The 23,940-nt window shown below is 31.9% G+C and overlaps 2 protein-coding genes across 5 annotated transcripts in view; one reads left to right on the top strand and one right to left on the bottom strand.

Annotated features, from left to right (window-relative positions):
- Window positions 1-141: 141 nt before the first annotated feature.
- On the top strand, window positions 142-4,200 carry LOC148166343 (transmembrane 7 superfamily member 3-like). The gene is made up of 4 exons (XM_088048494.1): window positions 142-247; window positions 300-620; window positions 2,913-3,662; window positions 3,707-4,200. Exons 1-4 carry the CDS (start codon window positions 202-204, stop codon window positions 4,144-4,146), a joined length of 1,557 nt encoding a protein of 518 aa, XP_087904620.1. The 5' UTR covers window positions 142-201; the 3' UTR covers window positions 4,147-4,200.
- A 3,788-nt stretch (window positions 4,201-7,988) lies between these two features.
- Window positions 7,989-23,940, bottom strand: part of LOC148166342 (paired box protein Pax-6-like) — a 42,566-nt gene continuing 26,614 nt past the window's right edge. For 3 of the 4 annotated variants that reach the window (XM_088048999.1, XM_088049000.1, XM_088049001.1), the window contains exons 7-10: window positions 23,768-23,850; window positions 15,778-15,965; window positions 12,407-12,621; window positions 7,989-8,189 (exon numbers count right to left, since the gene is read on the bottom strand). In XM_088048999.1, coding sequence (XP_087905125.1) covers window positions 8,089-8,189; window positions 12,407-12,621; window positions 15,778-15,965; window positions 23,768-23,850 — 587 coding nt within the window. In that variant the 3' untranslated portion in view covers window positions 7,989-8,088. The remainder of the gene's footprint in view (window positions 8,190-12,406; window positions 12,622-15,777; window positions 15,966-23,767; window positions 23,851-23,940) is intronic. The other variant, XM_088049002.1, reaches the window with a different exon arrangement.

The following is a 23,940-nucleotide window of genomic DNA, read 5'->3' as shown; positions in this document are numbered from 1 at the left end:
AGTACAAATTCATTGATCGCCTGTCAACCATGACACAACCGCGGCGCCTCTAGCGGCAACTGTCAAAAACACAGATAATAACAAGACGCGATCGCACATTTCCACCAATCACGCATGCGTGATGGCGTACTGTCTCTAACCTGCTGTTTATATTTTGGTTATCACAGCTGATTACGAGAGTTTGTGGGGAAATTATGCGAGATGAGACTTCTGTTGGCATGGGTGCTGTGTTTAGGGGTGGCTACAGGTGAGTCTTTGTGGTTTTGGGGGAGTTTGAGGAGATAACCTCACTTTTTTAGGTCAAAGGGTGACGTTCGATTTGGGAGATTATAACCCGGATAATAGCACAACAGCGGTGCGGACGAGGTTTATCAACTTGACGGGGTTATCAGAAATATGGGTGAGGCGCATACGGGAGGATGTGGGGTTTTTTATTGTTCAAGTACACTCGTATCCCTACAATGTGACGCTATCTTCAAACCGCAAATTCAAGAGGAAAGCGTCGGTGATGGGGGCCAACGTGGGGTTGGTCTCCTTTGACAAGGACGAGACTACGTTTTACGTGGAGGCGCTGAACTGGACCAGGGCCCTCGTCGTCGTCACTGTTTATACCTCTAAAGGTAGTCATCAAGTGTACTAGAGTTGGCTAGGTTCAATTGTACAAATTTGACAGTCATTTGTTAATTTTTTTTGGTATTTTTAAGGTGACAAGGTTGCCATCATTAGCTCCCTATAAATTGACATTTGTCCTTTTTGCTCTTTTTTGGCAGTTGGCATCATTGCCTTCCTAGATATTGACATTTGTTCATTTTGACGTAAAATTTGTTCTGAATTTAGGTTGCAAATCTGCGCTTTGACAGTCGTTGATAAACAAATCAAATAATTTTGGTGTTTTTAGAACGACACAGTTGGCATTATTATCTTCTTGAAAATTAACATTTTATCCACTTTGGCGTAAATTCGGTGTGAATTAAATCTATTTAGGTTTACTTCGACTGTTAATTTTTTATTGAAGGTTGGAATTTTGATGAGTTTATGGAAATTTTATAAAAATAAGGTTGGTAACGTTACCTCCCTATAAAGTGACATTTGTTCATTTTGACGTAAAATTCGCTTTGAATTTAGCTTGCTTAGGTTGCAAATGCCCACTTTTGCAGTTGTTTCTTTTTAAAAAAATAGAATTTCGATAAATCTTGCAAAATTTTAAGGGGACATGCTTGGCATTATTGCCCACTAGAAATTGACATTTGTTTATTTTGACGCTGAATTGCTGTGAAGTTAAGTTACAAACAGTCAGTTTATATGAAAAATGTTTACTTTGACTGTCATTTGTCTATTTAACGTTAAAATTTTGACAATTTTGGTATTTTTAAGATGACAAAGTTGCCATCACTATCTCTGTAGAAACTGATATTTGTCTATTTTGACATGAAATTTTCTGTGAAGATTTAGATTGTAAATGTCACATTGACGTAAAATTTTCTGAAAATTTGGTCATTTTTGGTTGCAATTATTCACTTTGGCCGTTATTTCTTTAGTAAAGGTTGCAATTTTGATGAGTTTTCCGACATTTTATAATAAGGTTGGTGTCATTACCTCCATAGAAACTGACATTTGTCTATTTTGACGTAAAATTCGCTTTGTATTTATTCGGTTTAGGTTGCAAATGTCCGCTTTTAAAGTGATTTTTTATCAAAAGTTGGATTTTCGACGAATTTTTGGAAATTTTGAGGTGACATGGTTGGCATTATCACCTTCCTAGAAATTGACATTTGTCTATTTTGAGGTTGAATTTGCTGTGAAGTTAGCTTAAAGACAGTCAGTCGGTTTCTATGAAAAATGTTCGCTTTGACTGTCATTTGTTTATTTAACGTTGACATTTTGATAATTTTGTTTTTTTAAGATGGCTAGGTTGGCATTATTACCTATCTAGAAACTGACACTTGTCTATTTTGACATTAAATTTGTTGTGAATTTAGATTACATACAATTGGTTTAGATTGTAAATGTCACTTTGACAATTAACTTTTTTTTTTAATTTATTATGGCTATTCTGGAAATTGACATTTCTCGGTTTTGACGTAAAATTTTCTGTTAATTTGGTCGTTTTAGGTTGAAATATTTACTTTGGCAGTTATTACATTATTTAAGGTTGGGATCTTGATGAATGCTTGGCAATTTTAAGGTGGCAAAGTTGGCATCTTTACCTCTCTAGAAATTGACAGTTGTTTATTTGGACGTAAAATTTGCTGCAAATTTAGATTACCTACAGTCGATTTTGGCTGCAAATGTGCTCTTTGACTGTCATTTCTTTATTTAACGTTAACATTTTGATAATTTTGGTTTTTTTAAGATGACTAGGTTGGCATCATTTCCTCTCTAGAAACTGACACTTGTCTATTTTGACATTAAATTTGTTGTGAATTTAGATTACATACAATTTAGATTGTAAATGTCACTTTGACAATTGACTTTTTTTTAAATTTATTATGGCTACTCTGGAAATTGACATTTCTCGGTTTTGACGTAAAATTTTATGTTAATTTGGTCGTTTTAGGTTGAAATATCTACTTTGGCAGTTATTACATTATTTAAGGTTGGGATCTTGATGAATGCTTGGCAATTTTAAGGGTGGCAAAGTTGGCATCGTTACCTCTCTAGAAATTGACAGTTGTTTATTTGGACGTAAAATTTGCTGCAAATTTAGATTACCTACAGTCGATTTTAGCTGCAAATGTGCTCTTTGACAGTCATTTGTTTATTTAACGTTGAAATCTTTTCTAATTTTGGTGTTTTTAAGACGAGAAGGTTGGTATCATCACCTCCCTAGAAATTGACAGTTTGACGTAAAATTCGCCGCGAATTTAGATAAAATATAATTAGTTTTTTATTTATTTATTTGTAAATTTTAGATCCGGTGCCCGGAGGTTGCAATTTAAGTTTCTCGACGGAATTCGCCCCATACCAACTCGTCTCGTACACCGACGACGTCATAATAGTGCAAAGTCAGGCGCCCTCCGCCTTTGACACCACCTGCGACCAAGACACCATCCAGGTGGACCTGTACCACTTGTATCTGCACGAAAACGACTTCGACGACCACCACTACTTCACCGGGATTTCAAACATGTTGACCGTGGAGGCGATCAAAGCCCATGGATACAAAGTATCCAGCGGCGAGGGCTATTTTAAGTACCGAAAACTCTACAGCGCGTACAGGGGCGTAGGACAGGTGTTCGCAATTATAGCGAGCCACAACAATAGAACCTCTGCTTACGTCCCTGCGGTTTCATACGGGTGCGATGTGACAAACCAGAGCGAGACCTGCAACGGCCCTGTGTCCCCCCATTGGAAGCTCATCTGCGCGGTGCTGTTGATTTTCGGGGGGTTCGTGAACTTCTTCGGACACAGATTTTTCAGGCTCACTCTGTATCTCATCGGGTTTGCTCTGGGGGTTTTCGTAACTTACGGGATTTTATCGGCGAGCGAAGCGAGTTTGACCGTTGGAGAGAAAACCACCACGTCCATCATCATCGGGCTTATTTACGGCTCGCTGTGGTTGTTCTTCTGGTGGAAGTTCGGAATTCCCATCTTCTCAGCCAGCGTGACGTTTTTCCTCGCCGGGTTCCTCATGGCCTCCATCATCTTCTACGCGGGCGTAGGTGAGACTTCCCTCTGTCAAACTCACGCTACAGTCTAATTCCAGCTGACTTGAGGATCTTCCACAACAACGCCAACTTCTGGTTGACTTTCGCCTGCATCATCGTCGCGTTCCAAACGATTTGGACCATGTGGACCCTGGAAGGCCACGTCTTCGCCTGCAGTTTCCTCGGCGCCTATGCGTGCGTCGCAGCGCTGAATTACTACACTGGAGGGAATCTTCAGTATATTGTTATTAACTCGTTTCGACGGATCGTGGTGAAGGATTTTAATATGGCGACGATTGATCCTCCGTTTCAGATCTTGGATGTTGTTCAGAGTATTTTGCTGGTGGTCATGACCACTTTCGGGTTTTATTACCAGATGAAGGAGCACAGGAATCGACCGCCGTTTCCCCCTCATCGGTATACGAGGCTTGTTCATGAAGGGGTGACCGAGACGACCCCACTGGTGGGAAGCAGCGGGGTCATTTTTTCGGATAATTGACCGGTGATATTGAAGACTCTCTATGTTTTTATAAATAAAAAAGTTATTGGATTACTGGGCTTTTATCTTTTTTTTATCTTTAAAATTACCAAAGATACTGAATTTTATAGCAAAAGTGCAATTTTTTTAATGGTCTTAAAGTAAAAAATTAAAACAAAAATTTTGCAATTTAGCACAGTTAAGGAAGTTGTAAAAAGAAGAAACATTGCCAAATTGTACTGTTTTTTCTTTAAAATTATCAAAGATACTGACTTTTATAGCAAAAAGGGCATTTTTATTTAATAGTTCGAAAATAAAAAAAAATCTAAAATTTTAAAATGATTATCTTGTGTTCAAAAAATTTTAAAGATAGCACACTCAAAGAACTTGCTAAAAGGAGTATACCACTGCCAAATTTTACTGTTTTATCTTTAAAATTATCTCAAATACTGACTTTTATAGCAAAAAGTGCAATTTTTTAAATGGTTCTAAAATAAAAAATTCTAAAATGACTGTCTTTGGTTAAAAAAAATTGTAATTGAGCACAGTTAAAAAGCTTGTAACGAAAAGTAACACTGCCAAGATCGACTGTTTTATCTTTAAAATTACCAAAGATACTGACTTTTATAGCAAAAAATGCAATAATTTTGAATAATTCTAAAATAAAAAGAATTTAAAATGACTGTCTTTTGTTCAAAAATTTTGCAATTAGCACACTTAGAAAACTTGTAAAAAGGAGTAACCCTGCTAAATTTTACTATATTATCTTTAAAATTACCAAAGATACTAATTTTATAGCAAAAGGTGCATTTTTTTAATGGTTCTAAAATAAAAAGATTCTAAAGTGACTGTTTTTAGGTCAAAAAGTTTGCTACTTAGCACACTTAGAGAACTTGTAAAAAGGAATAACTCTACCAAATTTTACTACTTCATTTTTAAAATTACCAAAGATACTAATTTTTTAGCAAAAAGTGCAATTTTTTTAATGGTTCTAAAATGACTTTTGTTCAAAAATTTTGAAATGTAGCACACTTAATACCTTGTAAAAAGGAGCAACACTGCCAAGTTTGACTGTTTTGTTTTAAAATTACCAAAGATACTGACTTTTACAGATCCCAAAATAAAAAATTTCTAAAATTATTGTCTTTGAATAAAAAATTTGGCAATTTAGCACACTTAAAGAGCTTGTAAAACGAAGTAACACCGCCAAGTTTAATAGTTTTATGTTTAAAATTATCAAAGATACTGACTTTTATAGCAAAAAGTGCAATTTATTAAATGGTTGTAAAATAAAAAATTCTAAATTGACTATGTTTTGTTTAAAAAAATTTGCAATTTAGCACACTTAAAGAGCTTGGAAAAAGGAGTAACACCGCTAAATTTTACTGCTTTATTTTTAAAATTATCAAAGATACTGATTTTTATAAAAAAAAGCAATTTTTTTTAGTCTTAAAATAAAAAAATTCTAAAATGACTGTCTTTGGTAAAAAATTTTTGTAATTTAGCACACTTAAAAAGCTTGTAACGAGAAGTAACACTGCCAAGTTGGACTGTTTTATCTTTAAAATTACCAAAGATACTGACTTTTATAGCAAAAAATGCAATAATTTTGAATAGTTCTAAAAGAAAAAGAATTTAAAATGACTGGCATTTGTTCAAAAATTTTGCAATTAGCACACTTAGAAAACTTGTAAAAAGAAGTAACCCTGCTAAATTTTACTATATTATCTTTAAAATTACCAAAGATACTAATTTTATAGCAAGAAGTGCATTTTTTAATGGTTCTAAAATAAAAAAATTCTAAAATGACTGTTTTTTGGTCAAAAATTTTGCTATTTAGCACACTTATAGAACTTGTAAGAAGGTATAACACTGCTAAATTTTACTACTTCATTTTTAAAATTACCAAAGATACTAATTTTTTAGCAAAAAGTGCAATTTTTTTAATGGTTCTAAAATGACTGTGTTTTGTTCAAAAATTTTGAAATTTAGCACACTTAATACCTTGTAAAAAAGAGCAACACTGCCAAGTTTGACTGTTTTATCTTTAAAATTACCAAAGATACTGACTTTTACAGTAAAAAGTGCAATTTTTGTAAAGATCCCAAAATAAAAAATTTCTAAAATGATTGTCTTAGGATAAAAAATTTGGCAATTTAGCACACTTAAAGAGCTTGTAAAAAGGAGTAACTCTGACAAATTTTACTTTTTTATTTTGAAAATTATCAAACATACTGACTTTTATAGCAAAAAGTGCAATTTTTTTATTGGTCCTGAAATAAAAAAAGTCTAAAATGACTGTGTTTTGTTCAAAAATTTTGCCATTTAGCACACTTAGAGAACCTGTAAAAAGGAATAACACTACCAAATTTTACTACTTTATTTTTAAAATTACCAAAGATACTAATTTTTTAGCAAAAAGTGCAATTTTTTTTAATGGTTCTAAAATGACTGTGTTTTGTTCAAAAATTTTGAAATTTAGCACACTTAGTACCTTGTTAAAAGGAGCAACACTGCCAAGTTTGACAGTTTTATCTTTAAAATTACCAAAGATACTGACTTTTACAGTAAAAAGTGCAATTTTTGTAAAGATCTCAAAATAAAAAATTTCTAAAATGATTGTCTTGGGATACAAAACTTGGCAATTTAGCACACTTAAAGAACTTGTAAAGAGGAGCAGATTTTACTTTTTTATCTTGAAAATTATCAAAGATACTGACTTTTATAGCAAAAAGTGCAATTTTTTTATTGGTCCTGAAATAAAAAAAATCTAAAATGACTGTGTTTTGCTCAAAAATTTTGCCATTTAGCACACTTAATAAAGAGCTTGTGTAAAAGAAAAACACTACCAAGTTTGACTGTTTTATTTTTAAAATTACCAAAAATACTGTTTTCTATAGCAAAAAGTGTAGTTTTTAATAGTTCTAAAATATATTTTTTTTAAGTTTCTGTTCAAAAATGTTGCAATTTTGCACACTTAACAAGATCTTTTAGTAATTCATTCAAAATAATTGTAGATCTGCATTTCAATTTTTTCTTTAATAATTTTTACCGAACTGCCGAATTTACCGACGTTTTTTCTTTTTGAATTTTTAGCAGGTTGTGGATGTTGTTTTTGTTTATGATGCTCGAGTTTTTGCAGATTCTTAATTTTTATTTTTGTTTATTTATTCGATCTGCTAGTAATAAAATTTTTTGCTTGGTTGTTTTATGTTTTTTTCAACTTTTTAATACTTTTCGATTCTCTTTGGATTTTGAATTTTCAATGATTTTTCTTTTTTCTTTTTCCTCCTTGACCTGGGCCTGCTTTTCGGTGTTTAATAAATAAATTAGTTAGTGGATTACTTGTTTATTATTCCACAAATGCACTATAGTTTTTACACATCTAAACAGCGAAATCTAGTCTACATAAAACTTCAATGTATAATTTAAAGTTAATCACAGCAACAATAATTTACACGACATTGAATAATACTTGAATATCACTATTACTATTATAAAAAAGATCCGATTAAGCTTGCCTTTTAGGAACTAAAAACTGCCTAAAATTGATTGTGTTAACACAGTCCATAACATTCATTAATATTACAAACATGGCTTAAAGTAAGACATATAATTATTGCTATGTAATTATTCAGAGACGAATACCACCAGTCGGGGGCTCACGCCCCCTCCCAGCTCGTGTTTGTGGCTATTGCAAAAAAACAAGTATCATACCGGACAAAAAAGTGGAAACACCCTGAAGACGTGCGTCCCGCGTCCGAAACGGTCTCTTTTGAGTCCCGCGCTATTTACACTATTCACAAGTACCCTGCAGTCCGTGGGCCGCGGCTTCCTCCCACCCTCACCAGGTGGCGCTGATTACGACGACTCCTCTGTCGGCGGCGCGATGACTGGCGGAGTCAAAGTCGGGTTGTCCTGGTGCACGAGGATGCTCGGCGGAGGAAACCCGAAAAGTTGAGATCACTGAATCCTCGGCCAGTAGTTGGACGTGAGGTTGGAGGAGAGATCGGGCGTCTGGCTGGGTATCTGCACGGGCACGGAGACGCCGGCCGATATCACGCCTGCGAAAAGATGCAATGAACAAAAGGTACCGGCGTTGGGGTTAGCGGGGTCTCGGGAGAGAAGGTACCAAACGAAGCTTGCAACCAGAACAACGGTGTCCCCACCCTCGCTTTAGTTCGCACATTATTGAGCGTTCGCCGAGCCGAGAATTGGAAACCACCCTCCGCCACTTTAAACTGATCACGGACAATGAAATTTACGGCGGCGAACCGGGAAAACTGCTAAACTCGCTCCTTTCCATCAGATAAGCGAGTTGGAGCTCATACATGAGATTTACTAGACGTACACAGAAGGGGCTTTTCGCGATGCCGAAATGAAAAGAATGATCACACTTTGCACCAATTGGGGCACTTATCGTCCTGCTAATTTTATCTTGATGACGAAACACACTTTTCAGACCATCAAAATCTGATTTCTTCGACAATTAAGAACAAGTTTTCTACGTGGTTATTTCAATATTTGACTTCGGTTATTTTTAGGACCGGAAAATCTCGGGCTTCAGGTCATTTTAACTGTAGAAATGGCTAAAAACACGTGAAAAAGGGAGTGGTGAAAATAAATCTTGTCAAAAAATAGAAGAAGAATAAGAAGCAGAAAAATAATTGAGAATTCAAAATTCTGAGCAGTGAAGAAAAACAACTTTGAAACAGTCGAAAAAATGTCGAAGGAAAATGAAGGATAATTAATAATAAAAGGAAATCTAATAAATATAGAAAATCTAGGAACTCAAGGAAGTCCGAAATTAAAAAAAAAACGACCGAATTTACGTAAATGTGAATTAAAACGTCTACAGAAAAACAGAAAACTTTGCAAAGAATTTTGGTTCTAGCAGCCTCAATAAAATAAAAAAAACTTCGAAGTAACTGAAGAAAATGAAAATTGAAATTTACAAACATTAAATAGGAGAAGAAACAAAAAAAAATGAGAAAAATTAAAAATCGGAAAATTTATAACATTGAAAAAATCTCAAATTTCTTAAGATCCAAAATTATTTTGAAAAACTAAGAGATGAACTAAGAGTTGTTGAGCTTGAATACTAGAGAATAGGGAATCCGCATACTTTAAAAGACGGAAACTGTTCTGAAACTGAGAAGAAAGCCAAACTTGTCTGAAATATTATCAGATTCAATGAGAGAAAATGCTCAATTCTGCTCAGACTGTTAATTTGGAAAATAATGCAATTTTTTGAAAATATTTTTGCCCGAATTGTGTGGATTTGTAATACAACTTTTTTATATTTTAGTCCCAAATATCTCAGGTGTTAGGAGGCGTTGATTAAACCTGAGCACACCGATGAAATCTTCGTGAAATTCTGCATAAACTGAGTAGAAATCTGTAGCGATTGAAACAACATTAATCAACTTATCGAGATATGAAAATTTGGATAGATTTTTTTTATTTTGATTTTTCAAATTATTTTTTAAGGCGAATTTTTGGTCGAATCGAGCTAGTATTAGTTTCAATCAAAAGAAAGCATGAAAATTAGTCAGTTTGTTGAATTATATTTTAAAATTTAGTCAATTTGGAAAATAAAACGATTTTTTAGAAATTTTAGAAGAATTTTGAATCAGATTTAAACTCTTCTAATTTGGTTTTTAATTGACGTGCGTGAAAAGTTCGGCCTGTTTTGGATTCTGCGTGAAATTCTGCGTAAAATGAGCACCAATAGTTTAGGATCGGTGTGAAAATAAGCTAGATCTCGAGGTTTATACATACATTTGGGAATTAAAATTTTTTTCTCCTCAACTCTGAACGCTTCTAATTCGGTTATTTATTGACGTATGTGAAAAATTTGCCCAGTTTTGGATTCTGCGTAAAATGAGCACCAATTGTTTAAGATTGCTATGTAAATAACCTAGATATTAACTTAGTTAAACCAAATTCTTGGGCGATGAGGTTTTAGGACCAAACCTAGTTTATGGGTTTAGACGATATCTTTTCTTAATTTAGGAGATTTGCGTCCAAAAATGACAAATTTTGACCTCATAAATTTCTCAATTCTTGTGCAAATGAAGAAAATTTGAGCAAAAAAATAATTCTTGTGCATAACTGACAGCGATTTTCGAAAAATTTCGGATTTTTGGACATTTTTAGTTGAAATTTGAGACTGCAAATTTGCAAATTAAAGTTGATGGATTAAAAACGTCCAAAGAGAAGAAGACACAAATTTGCAAGAAATTTTGGTTTTAGCAGTTTCAGTAAACTAAAAGAAAATTTGAAAAATTTGATGAAATGAGAATTGAAATTTACACAAGAGGAGAAAATACAAAAAAATTAGAAAGAAAAACTAGAAATTGGTGAAATCAATACAAATTCGTAGCTGTAACATCAAAAAAAATAAATTTTTAAAGATTCAAAATTATTTTGAATGAAAATTTGGAAAACTAGGAGAAGCTTGAAAACTAGTATGAGAAATTCGCATACTTTAAAAAAATGCTCAATTTTAAAGATTTTCAGGATCAGCTTCTAAAATTTTTAAATTTCAAAAATTAAGAGCATCTAAAGGCCAAAAGGTCTAAAAGGTTGAAACCACACAAAGACTTAAAGAAGAACAGTTAGCTGAAATCAAAATCTGAAGAAGAAACAAGATTTCAAAACAATTAATTTGAAAAATAATGCAATTTTTTTAAAACTTTTGCAGTTTTTGGAACGGAAAATTTTCCAAATTTGGAGAAATTACACCGAAAATTAAACATTTTCGCATGTCGATTTATAATGCAACTTTTTCATGACTCCAGCCCTAAATATCTGAGACTTTGATCAAAACTGAGCACACCGATGAAATCCTCGTTAAATTCTGCATAAACTGAGTAGAAATCTGTAGCGATTGAAATAAAACTAATCAACTTATTTGAAAGTTTTCATAGATTTTTTTTATCTTAATTTTTCAAGACAAATATTTTGTCGAATTGAGCTAGTTATAGTTTCAATAAAAAAAAAACACGTAAAAATCTGTTATTTTAATAAAATTTATTTCAAAATTTAGTCCATTTGTAAAATAAAACGATTTTTTTGGAAATTTTTGAAATCGAATTTGAATCAGATTCTGCAACTTTAGGCGCTTCTAATTTGGTTATTTATTGACATACGTAAAAATTTTGTATTTTGGATTCTGCGCGAAATTCTGCGTAAAATGAGTTAGGATTGCTGTGAAAATAAGCGAGATCTCGAGGTTATTAGTACATGGAAGAACTAAAAATTTACTATCCGGAACTTTAAGCGCTTCTAACTTGGTTATTTATTGACGTACGTTAAAAATTCGCTCAGTTTTGATTTCAGCGCGAAATTCGGCGTAAAATGAGCACCAATAGTGTGGGATTCCATTGAAATTAAGCGAGATCTTGAAGTTAAAGGAAATTTTTAAAAATTTACTTTTATATCTTATATCAACCAGTTTTAGATTCTGCGTGAAATTTTGCATAAAATGAGCATTAATAGTTTAGGATTGCTTCAAAGATGAGCAAGGTATTGAGGTTTGGAACTAAAAATTCACTGTCCGCAACTTTAACGCTTCTGATTGGGTTATTTATTGACGTACCTAAAAAAATCGGCCAGTTTTGGATTCTGCGTAAAATTCTACGTTAAATGAGCACAATAGTTTAAAATTGTTTTGTAAATAACCGTGATATCGAGGTTTAAACTTGTAGGAACTTAAACCAAATTTTTGGGTAATTAGATTTTGGAACGAAGCCTGAATCGTTTTAGACGATGTATTTTGTTAATTTTCGAGATTTGCGACCAAAAATGACAAATTTTGGCATCACAAATTCCTCAACTTCGAAGAAATCTGAGCAAAAAAAAACTTGGTGCGTGAAAATTACGGATTTTTGGACATTTTTTAGTTGAAATTTGAGACTGCAAATTTGAAAATCTCGGACTTGAGAATGAAATTCTGAAGAAATAGAAATAAACCTAAAGCCTGGGGTAAAAAATTGAAAATTTGGAAGAATCTGATGGAAGAACTACATTTTTTCATTGAAGCCCCTCCCCAATTCTGATATTTTCCTTTAATTCCGCTTCCTCTTTGCATGTGGTTTCGCTAAATTGCCAATCTATCGTTCCGAATTGGCCCCTTCTTCCGGCGCCGCCGTAAAAAAATATAAATATTCATCTCGCGCGTTTAAATTGGGCGCCCGAGGGCCACAACCCGGACTGTAACCTCGGTTTATAAAGAAAACATCTTTCGTATTAAAGTTGGTGGATTAAAAATACATACCGGTTCCGGTAGAGGCAGGTACTGAAGTCGGTGTGGTGCCAGAAGCGTAAGAGGGATGAGTTGTCGGTTGGGCGTGAGCCACTGCAGGATTGCAAGCTGAAGCCCTCGAATTGTACGAAGAACTCAAAGAGTGCAACGGATCGTGAAACATATAAGGATAACCAGTAGCGTCGCGCTGCTGGAGACAACTGCTGCTCAAACCGCCTGACATCGAACTGAAAAAGAACATGAAGGATCGTCAGGCCACGAAACTATCTTGTTTGGGAGTTAAAGTCGGAATACTTTGATAGTTATTGGGAATTAGGGAGCTCTTGTAGTTAACGACTCGTGGGGGTAATTGTGTTTTGGAATCTGAGAGATGCTCTTTGTTACGAACTTTCGTTTACGGTGCTTGGCATGAATGTTTTGCGAATTCCTGGAAACGACTGGACGCGCACCCCGAGGGTGCTAATATTAACATACACAGGGTAGAATGGTTTCAAAACGGCACTAATTACATCAAAATTGGATCGTTAAATATAAGAACGTATTTTTAATACATTTTCAGAAAAATAAATTTTATTTTTTTTTTATTCCAAACTCGGTCTTCAGAATATTTTGAAAAAAATTGGAATAGTGTCCTACACTGTTGGGTCCACAACTGCACTAATTATATTAAAATTGGATCTATAATATTAAAATTCTATGAAACGAAGTGAAGCTATGCTCTTTCGGTTCATTTTTAAGAAAATCAATTTTTTTAAATCGTGCATCAAAATCCGGTCTTTAGAAAATTTTGAAAAAAATTGGTGTAGTGTTTTACACTGAGTTCTTTAAAACGGAACTAATTTTATTAAAATTTAATCGTTATTATTAAATATAAAAAAGAAATGGAACTTTCCGCATTTTAATTTAATTTTGTGAAAAAATAATTTTTAAAAATTTGTGCCTCAAAATCCGGTCTTCGGAAAAAATTGGAGTGGTGTTTTTTACTTTTTTCTTTGAAACGGCATTGATTATATTAAAATTGGATCGTTAATATGGAAAATATGGGAAAAGACTGAAGCTCCGGATTTTTAATTTATTTTGTGAAAAATAAAATTTTAGAAATTTGTACTTCTAAATTCGGTTTTTATAAAATTTTGAAAAAAATTGGAGTATTATCTTACAATATTGTCTTTAAAACAGCACTAATTTAAATAAAATTGCATTACCACTTTGGAAATTATAAAAAAGAAAATGGAGCTGTGCATTTTCGGTAACTTCTCAAAAAAATTAATTTTAGAAATTTGTTATTCGAAATTCTATTTTCAGAAATTTTTGAAAATAATAGTAGTTAGATTTTTATTGTTTGTTTTAAAACGGCACTAATTAAATAAAAATTTGATCGTGATAAAACAAAACCGAGCTCCGCATTTTTGATACATTTTGACAAAAAATAATTATAAAATTTTTTTCCTTGAAACCTGGTCTTCAAAAAATTTAAAAAAAAATTGGAGTTAGATGCCTCACCGTTAGCTTCTAAACGGCACTAATTACATAAAAATTGGAGTGGTAATATTAATATAAGAAAATAAATGGAACTCCGTATTTTTAATCCATTTTGTGAACAATCAAATTTTAAAAATTTGGGCCTCGAAATCCGGTCTACAGAAAATTTTGAAAAAAATTGGACTAGTGTCCAGCACTGTTGGCTTTAAAACGGCACTAATTGTATTAAAATAGGATCATAATTATTGAAAATATAAAAAAAGAAATGGAGCTACGCATTTTAAATCATTTTGTGTAAAATAAAATTTGAAAAATTTGTTATTCGAACCCCAGTTTTCAAAAAAATTTGAGTTAGATGTCACATTTCTAGTTTTAAACGGCACTAATTAAAAAAACTAAAAATTGCATCGGAAATATTAGAAATATAAAAAAAATAATGAATCATTATTTGATTTTTTGAAAATCAAATTTTTAGATTTGTGCTTGGAAATCCAGTCTACAGAAAATTTTGAAAAAAAAAAGTAGTGTTGTTCTACATTGTTGGCTTTAAAACGGCACTAATTATAACAAAATTGGATTAGCACATTGGAGATTATAAGATCCAAATTAGATCTGTGCATTTTTGATACATTTTCTAGAAAATTAATTTAAAAAATTTGTTATTCGAAATTTCGCTTTTAGAAAATTTTCAAAAAAAATGGAGTATTGTCCTTCACTGTTGGCTTTAAAACGGCACTAATTATATTAAAATTAAATCGTTAAAGAAATTGAGCTCTGCATTTTTAATTCACTCTGTGAAAAATAAATTAAAAAAAATTGTGCATCGAAATCTGGTCTCCAGAAAATTTTGAAAAAAAATTGTAGTAGTGTCTTTTACTGTTTTCTTTAAAAGAGCGCTAATTATGTAAAATTTGACTCGTTAATTTTAAAATTTTGATAACCATACTGGAACTGTGCATTTTTAATTCATTTTCTTCAAACTAAATTTACAAAAAATTATGTCTCGAAATCCGGTTTCCTGGAAATTTTGAAAAAAATCGGAGTAGTGTCGTACCTTATTAGCTTCAAAAAGGCACCAGTTATATTCAAATTAATTCATTATTATTGAATCAAAATAAAGTTGTGCATTTTCCGAACATTTTTAGAGATATAAATTTTGAAAATTTGTTATTTGAAATCCGGCGTTCAAAAAAGTTTGAAAAAAATCTGAGTAATATCCTTTACTGTTGTCTTCAAAATAGCACTAATTATATTAAGATTGAATCGTTAATGTTGAAATTATGGTAAAAAAATGAAGCTGTGTGTGTGAAATTTATTTTCTGGAACATAAAATTTGAAAAATTTGTGCGTCAAAATACGGTTTTTAGAAAAATTTGAAAAAAATTGGTATAGTATCTTACACTAATAGCTTCAAAACGGCACTAACTATATTAAAATTAAATCGTTAATTTTGAAATTATAAGAAAAAAATGGAGCTGTGGATTTGAAGTACATTTTTTGAAACAAAAATTTTTAAAAATTTGAACGTTTCAAAATCAGGAAGGCCAAAACTTTCGTGAGTGTCACTTTCCAATTGTTTAATCAGTGATCCCAAACCATGAAACAAAGTCCCGTTCTATCTAATTTTTTTAGACGATCGCACTGTATATTAATATACCGCCTCCTATCAGTTATTCAGCATCAGAATCCCGCATAAACAAAGGTGTCTGTCGGAATCCAGTCGACGTGACATGCTTGCAGCGGTCACGTCATGTCAGCGGCCCGCCAGAGGATTAGCCTGTCGTCCGGGACAGCCAGAATCCCTCCACTTAGCCTCAGCGGGACGTCGCGTGCTTTCAGGACCAAGCATTCAAGATAAAAAAAAAACACTCATGCAGAGCTACCGGTCGGATTCCACTCACCTGTACGTGTCCGCCATGGTAGCGATGGGCTGCGGGATTGACGAATACATGGAATTGAAACCCGAGTTGATGGGTAGACGACCTGCCGACGCCGGAGGGCTGACGGCGCCCACCTGATCCACGGCCCTTCGCTGGTTGCGCAGCTTTTCTTCGCGACGCCATTTGGCCCGCCGGTTGCTGAACCACACCTGCGGAACCAACACATCTTTCATTACGTAATCGTTTTTATCCCACTTTTCCTTCAGTGTGATTAATGCAGTGGACGTTTATTTGTTGCGACTGAGTGAAAAATGACAATTTGCCTCCCTAGTGGGCATCTGTTTTATTTATGTAGCAGGGCGATGACATGGCCAATATTGCGTGGTTGCGATGGTCGTTTGCGTTATACACGCTTGATGGACACGAAATCCATGTTTTTTCAAATTCCCTCTATACGCAATTGTTGTTTTCAAACGAGCTGACTAATTGCCTTTTTTGCCACTACGTGTACGGCGTCACGACGAGGACTAAAATCGCGACGCGATAATTGGTTTCAAGATAAATTTCAAAAGCACTAAGATCGTTAATTGTCAAGGAGGCGAAGCTAAAACTGTTTTGGACAACTTTTCTGGGGTTACCATAATATTACACCCACCGAAAAACACGCACTTTCGGCGGTTCGGTACGAATTAATTACAGTCGCGAGCAAAAAAAAAATACTCTTTGATGGTTGTTTGTACACAACATGACGTATACATTGAAGATCAAAAAAAAGGTGCTTGAAATCCTTGATTTTGCTTGTCTTTTCTTCGAGTTGTAAAAAGTGTAAAATTTTGATTTGTTTAAAAAAAAATCCAAAAATTTTGTTTTGGGCTTGAAATCTTGAAATTTCGCAGTTTTCTGTTAACTTTGGACTGTCTATTGGAGACACAAAGTTGCAAAATCGTTGCTGCAATAGGATAGATTTTCCAATTGTAATTAAAAGTGCCAATTTCTATTACGTTCTATTAACTCTCGTAAATTAGTTATTTTGAGAGTTATATTTTTCAAAGTTTTTGGTCTTGCTAAGTTTGGACTGTTTATTCAAGACACCAAGTTGCAAAATTGTAGCTCCAATGGGAAATATTTTACAATTTTTTTTAATTAAAAGAACCACTAAAAATGATTAACTTGATCGGAGCGTTCCATTAACTCTTGTAAATTAGTTATTTTGAGAGTTATATTTTTTAAATTTTTGGATTTTGCTAGATTTGGACTTTTTATTCAATACACTAAATTACAAAATTATAGCTGCAGTAGGAAAGATTTTACAATTTTTAAGTAGAAGAGCAACTAAAAATTTCTAACTTTATCAGAGCGCTCTCTATTAACTCTCGTAAATTAGTTATTTTGAGAGTTATATTTTTCAAAATTTTTGGTCTTGCTAACTTTGGACTGTTTATTTAAGACACCAAGTTGCAAAATTATAGCTGCAATAGTAAATATTTTACAATTTTTAATTCATAGAGCCACTAAAAATTGATAACTTCATCAGTGCGCTCTATTTACTCCTGTAAATTAATTATTTTGATAGTTACATTTTTCAAAGTTTTAGGATTTGCTAGATTTGTACTATTATTCAAGACATCAAGTTGCAAAATTATATCTACAGTAGGAATGATTTTACAAATTTTAAATAATTGAGCAACCAAAAATTAATAACTTTATCAGACCATTTTGTAAACTGTCGTAAATTAGTTATTTTGGGAGTCATATTTTTTAATTTTTAGGATTTGCTAGATTTGGACTGCTTAGTCAAAGCCCAGAGTTACAAAATGAAAGCTGTAGAAGGAAAGATTTTACAATTTTCAATAGAAGAGCAACTAAAAATTTCTAATTTGATCAGAGCGGTTTATTAACCCTTGTAAATTAGTTATTTTATGAGTTATATTTTTCAAATTTTTAGGATTTGCTAGATTTGAACCGTTTATGCAAGACACCAAGTTGTAAATTTATAGCTACAGTTGGAAAGATTTTACAATTTTTAATTCATAGAGCCACTAAAAATTGATAACTTCATCAGGGCGCTTTATTAACTCTCGTATATTAGTTATTTTGAGAGTTATATTTTTCAAAATTTTTAGTCTTGCTAAGTTTGGACTGTTTATTCAAGACACCAAGTTGCAAAATTGTAGCTGCAATAGGAAATATTTAACATTTTTTTTTAATTAGAAGAACCACTACAAATGAGTAACTTGATTGGAGCGTTCCATTAAGTCTTGTAAATTAGTTATTTTGAAAGGTATATTTTTAAAATTTTTAGGATTTGCTTGATTTGGACTGTTTATTGAACATACTAAATTACAAAATTATAGCTGCAGTAGGAAAGATTTTACAATTTTTTTGAATTAAAAGAGCGAATAAAAATTAGTAACTTGATCGGAGCGTTCTATTAACTCTTGTAAATTAGTTATTTTAAGAGTTATATTTTTTAAAATTTTAGGTTTTGCTAAGTTTGGACTGTTTATTTAAGACATCAAGTTGTAAAATTATAGTTACAGTAGGAAAGATTTTACAAATTTTAAATAATTGAACAACCAAAAATTAGTAACTTTATCAGACCATTTTGTAAACTGTCGTAAATTAGTTATTTTGGGATTTTTGGGAGTCATATTTTTTTAATTTATAGAATTTGTTAGATTTGGACTGCTTAGTCAAAGCCCAGAGTTACAAAATGAAAGCTGTAGAAGGAAAGATTTTACAATTTTCAAGTAAAAGAGCAACTAAAAATTTGTAATTTGATCAGAGCGGTTTATTAACCCTTGTAAATTAGTTATGTCATATTTTTCCAATAAGTTGTAAATTTATAGCTACAGTTGGAAAAATTTTACAATTTTTAATTCATAGAGCCACTAAAAATTGATTGATAACTTCTCACTGCGTTCTATTAACTCCCGTAAATCAGTTATTTTGAGAGTTATATTTCTGAAATTTTCAGTATATGCTTGCTATATTTGGATTGTTTATTAAAAACACCAAATTGCAAAATTATAGCAACAGAAAAGATTTTACAATTTTTAATTAAAAGGGTCATTAAAAATTCGCAACTTTATTAGAGCGTTTTATTAACTCTCGTAAATTAGTTATTTTAAGAGTTATATTTTTCCAATTTTTAAGATTTGCTAGGTTTGGACTCTCCATTGAAGACACAAAGTTGCAAAATTATAGAAGAAGAAATTATTGGAGAAGATTTTACAAATTTTAATTAGAAAGTTCTGTAAACACCTTTCCATAAATGTATTTTTTAAATTTGAAGTTTTTATCTTCTTTCTCGAGACAGTCAAATCTAAATTTCTCTGATTAATGAAACCTATCTAATCCGTTGGCTCTGCACTTCGAACAAAAATAGCCCCCAATTTGCACCCACCGAACAAATTTCAATTTGTTTGTAGTTGTAATTACACTCCAATCCGTGATTTATGGGATTTAGAAAATGGGCATTAGTATGATTATTGGTACATATTTTAACTCAGTTATTAGCGATGATTGAATTTGTAGTAAAAAACAATTCCGCCAGTGTGTTACCTCTTAGTGGTAGGAATTTTTTGTTGGTTCAGTGAAAATATGCGATGAAAATGAGCAGAGAGCGATCGTTGCGGATTTGGCGTAACGTTGTGCAAAAATACGAGCGTAAACACATCCGATTCAGGTTTGGCACTCAGCGTGATCAATACCAGCAACCAACGAAGCTTGAAAACATGCGTCAACACCGAATTCGGCTGCCTCGTCTATTTGCCGGGGAGAGAACCCATCATCCATCCCGTTGGGTACACACTATTTACATGCAATGATAAATATTATGATGTAAAAGATTAGAGCGCCCTCGATCCGAGCACTTAAACGTCATATTGAAAGCGAAGCACATTATTAAATGGTATATGTGCTCTTATTTGCCGACAGTCTTATTGGAGCCCCTCAAAAGAAACCAAATAAGGGCAATGTGCAAATAACGAATTTTGCGTCAGGAATCAAAAGATACTCCACAAAAGTACGTAATCATTTCATGTTTCTAAACTCGCTGTGTTTATATTCACATAAAAGGCGCGTTTTACAGCTTTCAGTTGATGAAAACCCGCCTGTAATTTAGATAAAGTATCCATGCGAGTTGCGCCATTTTACGTGCCGCTTTTCATTCGACATCCACGTTACTTATCCAAATTGCACCGCTCTTCTATAAAAGACCCGCTCCTGCTGGAACTTTGATTCGTTCCAGAGCAATATTTAATTAACGCACTCTTAACTAAGTTCCAACGGATTTTTGTGAAAAAATTGCTGCCTGAATACGATGAAAACTGGCAAAGTTACGGTATCAACACAATTTAAAAAAATTAAAAAGTATTTTTTGCTCTAAAATTTTGAACTTTAGTCCAATTAATAAACAGGTCAAAAGTAGTAAAAGATCTAAATTTTAATATTTTACGATCAAAATTGACAAAGTTACGAGATCTACTAGAAAGTGGTGCGAATTTTTGGTCCGTTTGCAAATTAGAAAATTTAAAAAAACTCTAATTTTGGCTCTAAAAGTTTGAATTTTACCCCAATTGATAAACAAGTCAAAAGTAGTAAAACCTCCTAATTTTAACGGTGTAAGAGTAAAACTAGTAAAATGACGGAGCTTAATAAAAAATAGAAGACATTTTTGGTTCGTCTGAAAAACAAAAAATTCAAAAAAATTTAATTCTTGCTCAAAAATTTTGAAATTTAGTACAGATAAATAAGTGAAAAGTAGTAAAACCTCCAATTTTCAGTGTTTGAGGAGAAAAACTAGTAAAATTACGGATTCATAAAAAAGTGAAAATGTTTAGTTCGTCTTCAAAACAAAAATTGCAAAAAAAATCTAATTCTTGCTTTAAAATTTTGGAATTTAGCCCAGTCGATAAGCAAATGCAACGTAGGAAAATGTATAAATTTCACTGCTTTAGGACCAAATCTAGTAAAATTACGGAATTTAATAAAAAATAGAAAAAAATCTTGGTTCGTCTTCAAAGCAAAAATTCCAAAAAAAAACTCATTCTTGTTCTAAAAACTTGGATTTTAGCTCAATAAACAAATAAAAAGTAGTAAAACCACCAAATTTTACGGTTTTAAGACCAAAACTAGTAAAACTACAGAATGTAATAAAAAATAGAAGAAGTTTTTGGTTCGTCTTCAAAACAAAAGTTCAAAAAAAAAAAAATTTTTGCTCTAAAATTTTGGAATTTAGCCCAATTGATCAACAAGTAAAAAGTCGATAAAACCTTCAAATTTCAGTGTTTGAGGAGTAAAACTAGTAAAATTACGAATTATTAAAAAAGTGAAAATGTTTAGTTCATCTTCAAAACAAAAATTGCAAAAAAAATCTATTTCTTGCTTTAAAATTTTGGAATTTAGCCCAGTCGATAAACAAATGCAAAGTAGGAAAATGTATTAATTTCACTGCTTTAGGACCAAAACTAGTAAAATTACGGAATTTAATAAAAAATAGAAAAAATTCTTGGTTCGTCTTCAAAGCAAAAATTCCAAAAAAATCTAATTCTTGTTCTAAAATTTTGGAATTTAGCCCAGTCAATAAACAAATGCAAAGTAGGAAATTGTATATATTTCACTGCTTTAGGACCAAAACTAGTAAAATTACGGAATTTAATAAAAAATAGAAAAAATTCTTGGTTCGTATTCAAAGCAAAAATTCAAAAACAATCTAATTCTTGTTCTAAAATTTTGGATTTTAGCCCAATTGATAAACAAGTAAAAAGTAGTAAAACCACCAAATTTTACGGTTTTAAGACCAAAACTAGTAAAACTACAAAATGTAATAATAAATAGAAGAAGTTTTTGGTTCGTCTTCAAAACAAAAGTTCCAACAGAAATTCAATTTTTGCTCTAAAATTTTGGAATTTAGCCTAATTAATCAGCAAGTAAAAAGTCGATAAAACCTTCAAATTTCAGTGTTTGAGGAGTAAAACTAGTAAAATTACGAATTATTAAAAAAGTGAAAATGTTTAGTTCATCTTCAAAACAAAAATTGCAAATAAAATGTAATTCTTGCTTTAAAATTTTGGAATTTAGCCCAGTCAATAAACAAATGCAAAGTAGGAAAATGTATTAATTTCACTGCTTTAGGACCAAAACTAGTAAAATTACGGAATTTAATAAAAAATTGAAAAAATTCTTGGTTCGTATTCAAAGCAAAAATTCAAAAAAAATCTAATTCTTGTTCTAAAATTTTGGATTTTAGCCCAATAGATAAACAAGTAAAAAGTAGTAAAACCACCAAATTTTACGGTTTTAAGACCAAAACTAGTAAAACTACAAAATGTAATAATAAATAGAAGAAGTTTTTGGTTCGTCTTCAAAACAAAAGTTCCAACAAAAATTCAATTTTTGCTCTAAAATTTTGGAATTTAGCCCAATTAATCAGCAAGTAAAAAGTCGATAAAACCTTCAAATTTCAGTGTTTGAGGAGTAAAACTAGTAAAATTACGAATTATTAAAAAAGTGAAAATGTTTAGTTCATCTTCAAAACAAAAATTGCAAAAAAAATGTAATTCTTGCTTTAAAATTTTGGAATTTAGCCCAGTCAATAAACAAATGCAAAGTAGGAAAATGTATTAATTTCACTGCTTTAGGACCAAAACTAGTAAAATTACGGAATTTAATAAAAAATTGAAAAAATTCTTGGTTCGTATTCAAAGCAAAAATTCAAAAAAAATCTAATTCTTGTTCTAAAATTTTGGATTTTAGCCCAATAGATAAACAAGTAAAAAGTAGTAAAAACCACCAAATTTTACGGTTTTAAGACCAAAACTAGTAAAACTACAAAATGTAATAATAAATAGAAGAAGTTTTTGGTTCGTCTTCAAAACAAAAGTTCCAACAAAAATTCAATTTTTGCTCTAAAATTTTGGAATTTAGCTCAATTGATCAGCAAGTAAAAAGTCGATAAAACCTCCAAATTTCAGTGTTTGAGGAGTAAAACTAGTAAAATTACGGATTATTAAAATTATTAAAGTGAAAATATTTAGTTCGTCTTCAAAACAAAAATTACAAAAAAATCTTAATTCTTGCTTTAAAATTTTGGAATTTAGCCCCGTCGATAAACAAATGCAAAGTAGGAAAATGTATAAATTTCACTGCTTTAGGACCAAAACTAGTAAAATTACGGAATTTAATAAAAAATAGAAAAAATTCTTGGTTCGTCTTCAAAGCAAAAATTCCAAAAAAATCTAATTCTTGTTCTAAAAATTTGGATTTTAGCCTAATTGATAAACAAGTAAAATGTTATAAAACCACAAAATTTTACGGTTTTAAGACCAAAACTCGTAAAACTACAGAATGTAATAAAAAACAGAAGTTTTTGGTTCGTCTTCAAAACAAAAGTTCCAAAAAAATCTAATTTTTGCTCTAAAATTTTGGAATTTGCCTCAATTTATAAAAACGCCAAAAGAAGTAAAACCTCCAAATTTTAATGTTTTAGAACGAAAACTGACAAAGTTACGGTATTTAATAGAAAGTAGAGGGAATTTTTGGTCCGTTTACAAAGTGAAAATTTTTAAAAACTGAATTTTTTGCTCTAAAATTTGGAAATTTGTCACAGTTGTTTAGCAAGGCCCAACCAAAATAGTCTCCAAATTTTACTGTTTTGGGATGAAAACTGACAATTTTACGGCAGTTTTTTAATAGAAAGTACTGTAAATTTTTGCATCAGAGTAAAAATTTCTAAAAACCTGTTTTTTTGGGTGTAAAATTATGAAATTTAGGACAGTTTATAAAACAACTCAAAAGGTGTAAAAAGTCTCAAATTTCACAGTTTTTCGGTGTTCAGAGTAATTAACAGAAAGCGCTTTTCATTCGCCATCCACGCTACTTATCCAATTGCCCCGCTCTCCTATGAAAGACTCTCCAGCAGGAACTTTGATCGTTCCTCAGTAATATTTAATTACCACACTCTTAACTATACTAAGTTCCTACTGATTTTTGTGAAAAAAATTGTTACCTGGATACGTGCCTCAGGTAATCCAATTTTCTCTGCAAGACGCTCCCTGGCGAAAACGTCGGGGTAATGCGTGCGCTCGAACTCTGAAACAAGAAATTTCAGTCGAAATCACTTCATGAAATGAGCTACAAATTACAATTTCATTTTATTCCGTTCGGGGACGCGTCACCATT

The sequence above is a fragment of the Gnatocerus cornutus genome, unplaced genomic scaffold (genome assembly GCF_029298725.1).
Source record: "Gnatocerus cornutus isolate USDA-ARS CGAHR unplaced genomic scaffold, icGnaCorn1.1 ctg00000023.1, whole genome shotgun sequence".
Lineage (NCBI taxonomy): Eukaryota > Metazoa > Arthropoda > Insecta > Coleoptera > Tenebrionidae > Gnatocerus > Gnatocerus cornutus.
The sequence above is the reverse complement of the archived record's forward strand: the minus strand, read 5'-3'. Positions and strand labels throughout refer to the sequence as shown.

Bases quoted from the DNA above. Each gene is read 5' to 3' on its own strand.
- LOC148166343 (XM_088048494.1), top strand. From the start codon at position 202: ATGAGACTTCTGTTGGCATGGGTGCTGTGTTTAGGGGTGGCTACAG. The intron at 248-299 runs GTGAGTCTTTGT...TCACTTTTTTAG, and splicing joins GTGTTTAGGGGTGGCTACAG to GTCAAAGGGTGACGTTCGAT. The intron at 621-2,912 runs GTAGTCATCAAG...TGTAAATTTTAG, and splicing joins CACTGTTTATACCTCTAAAG to ATCCGGTGCCCGGAGGTTGC.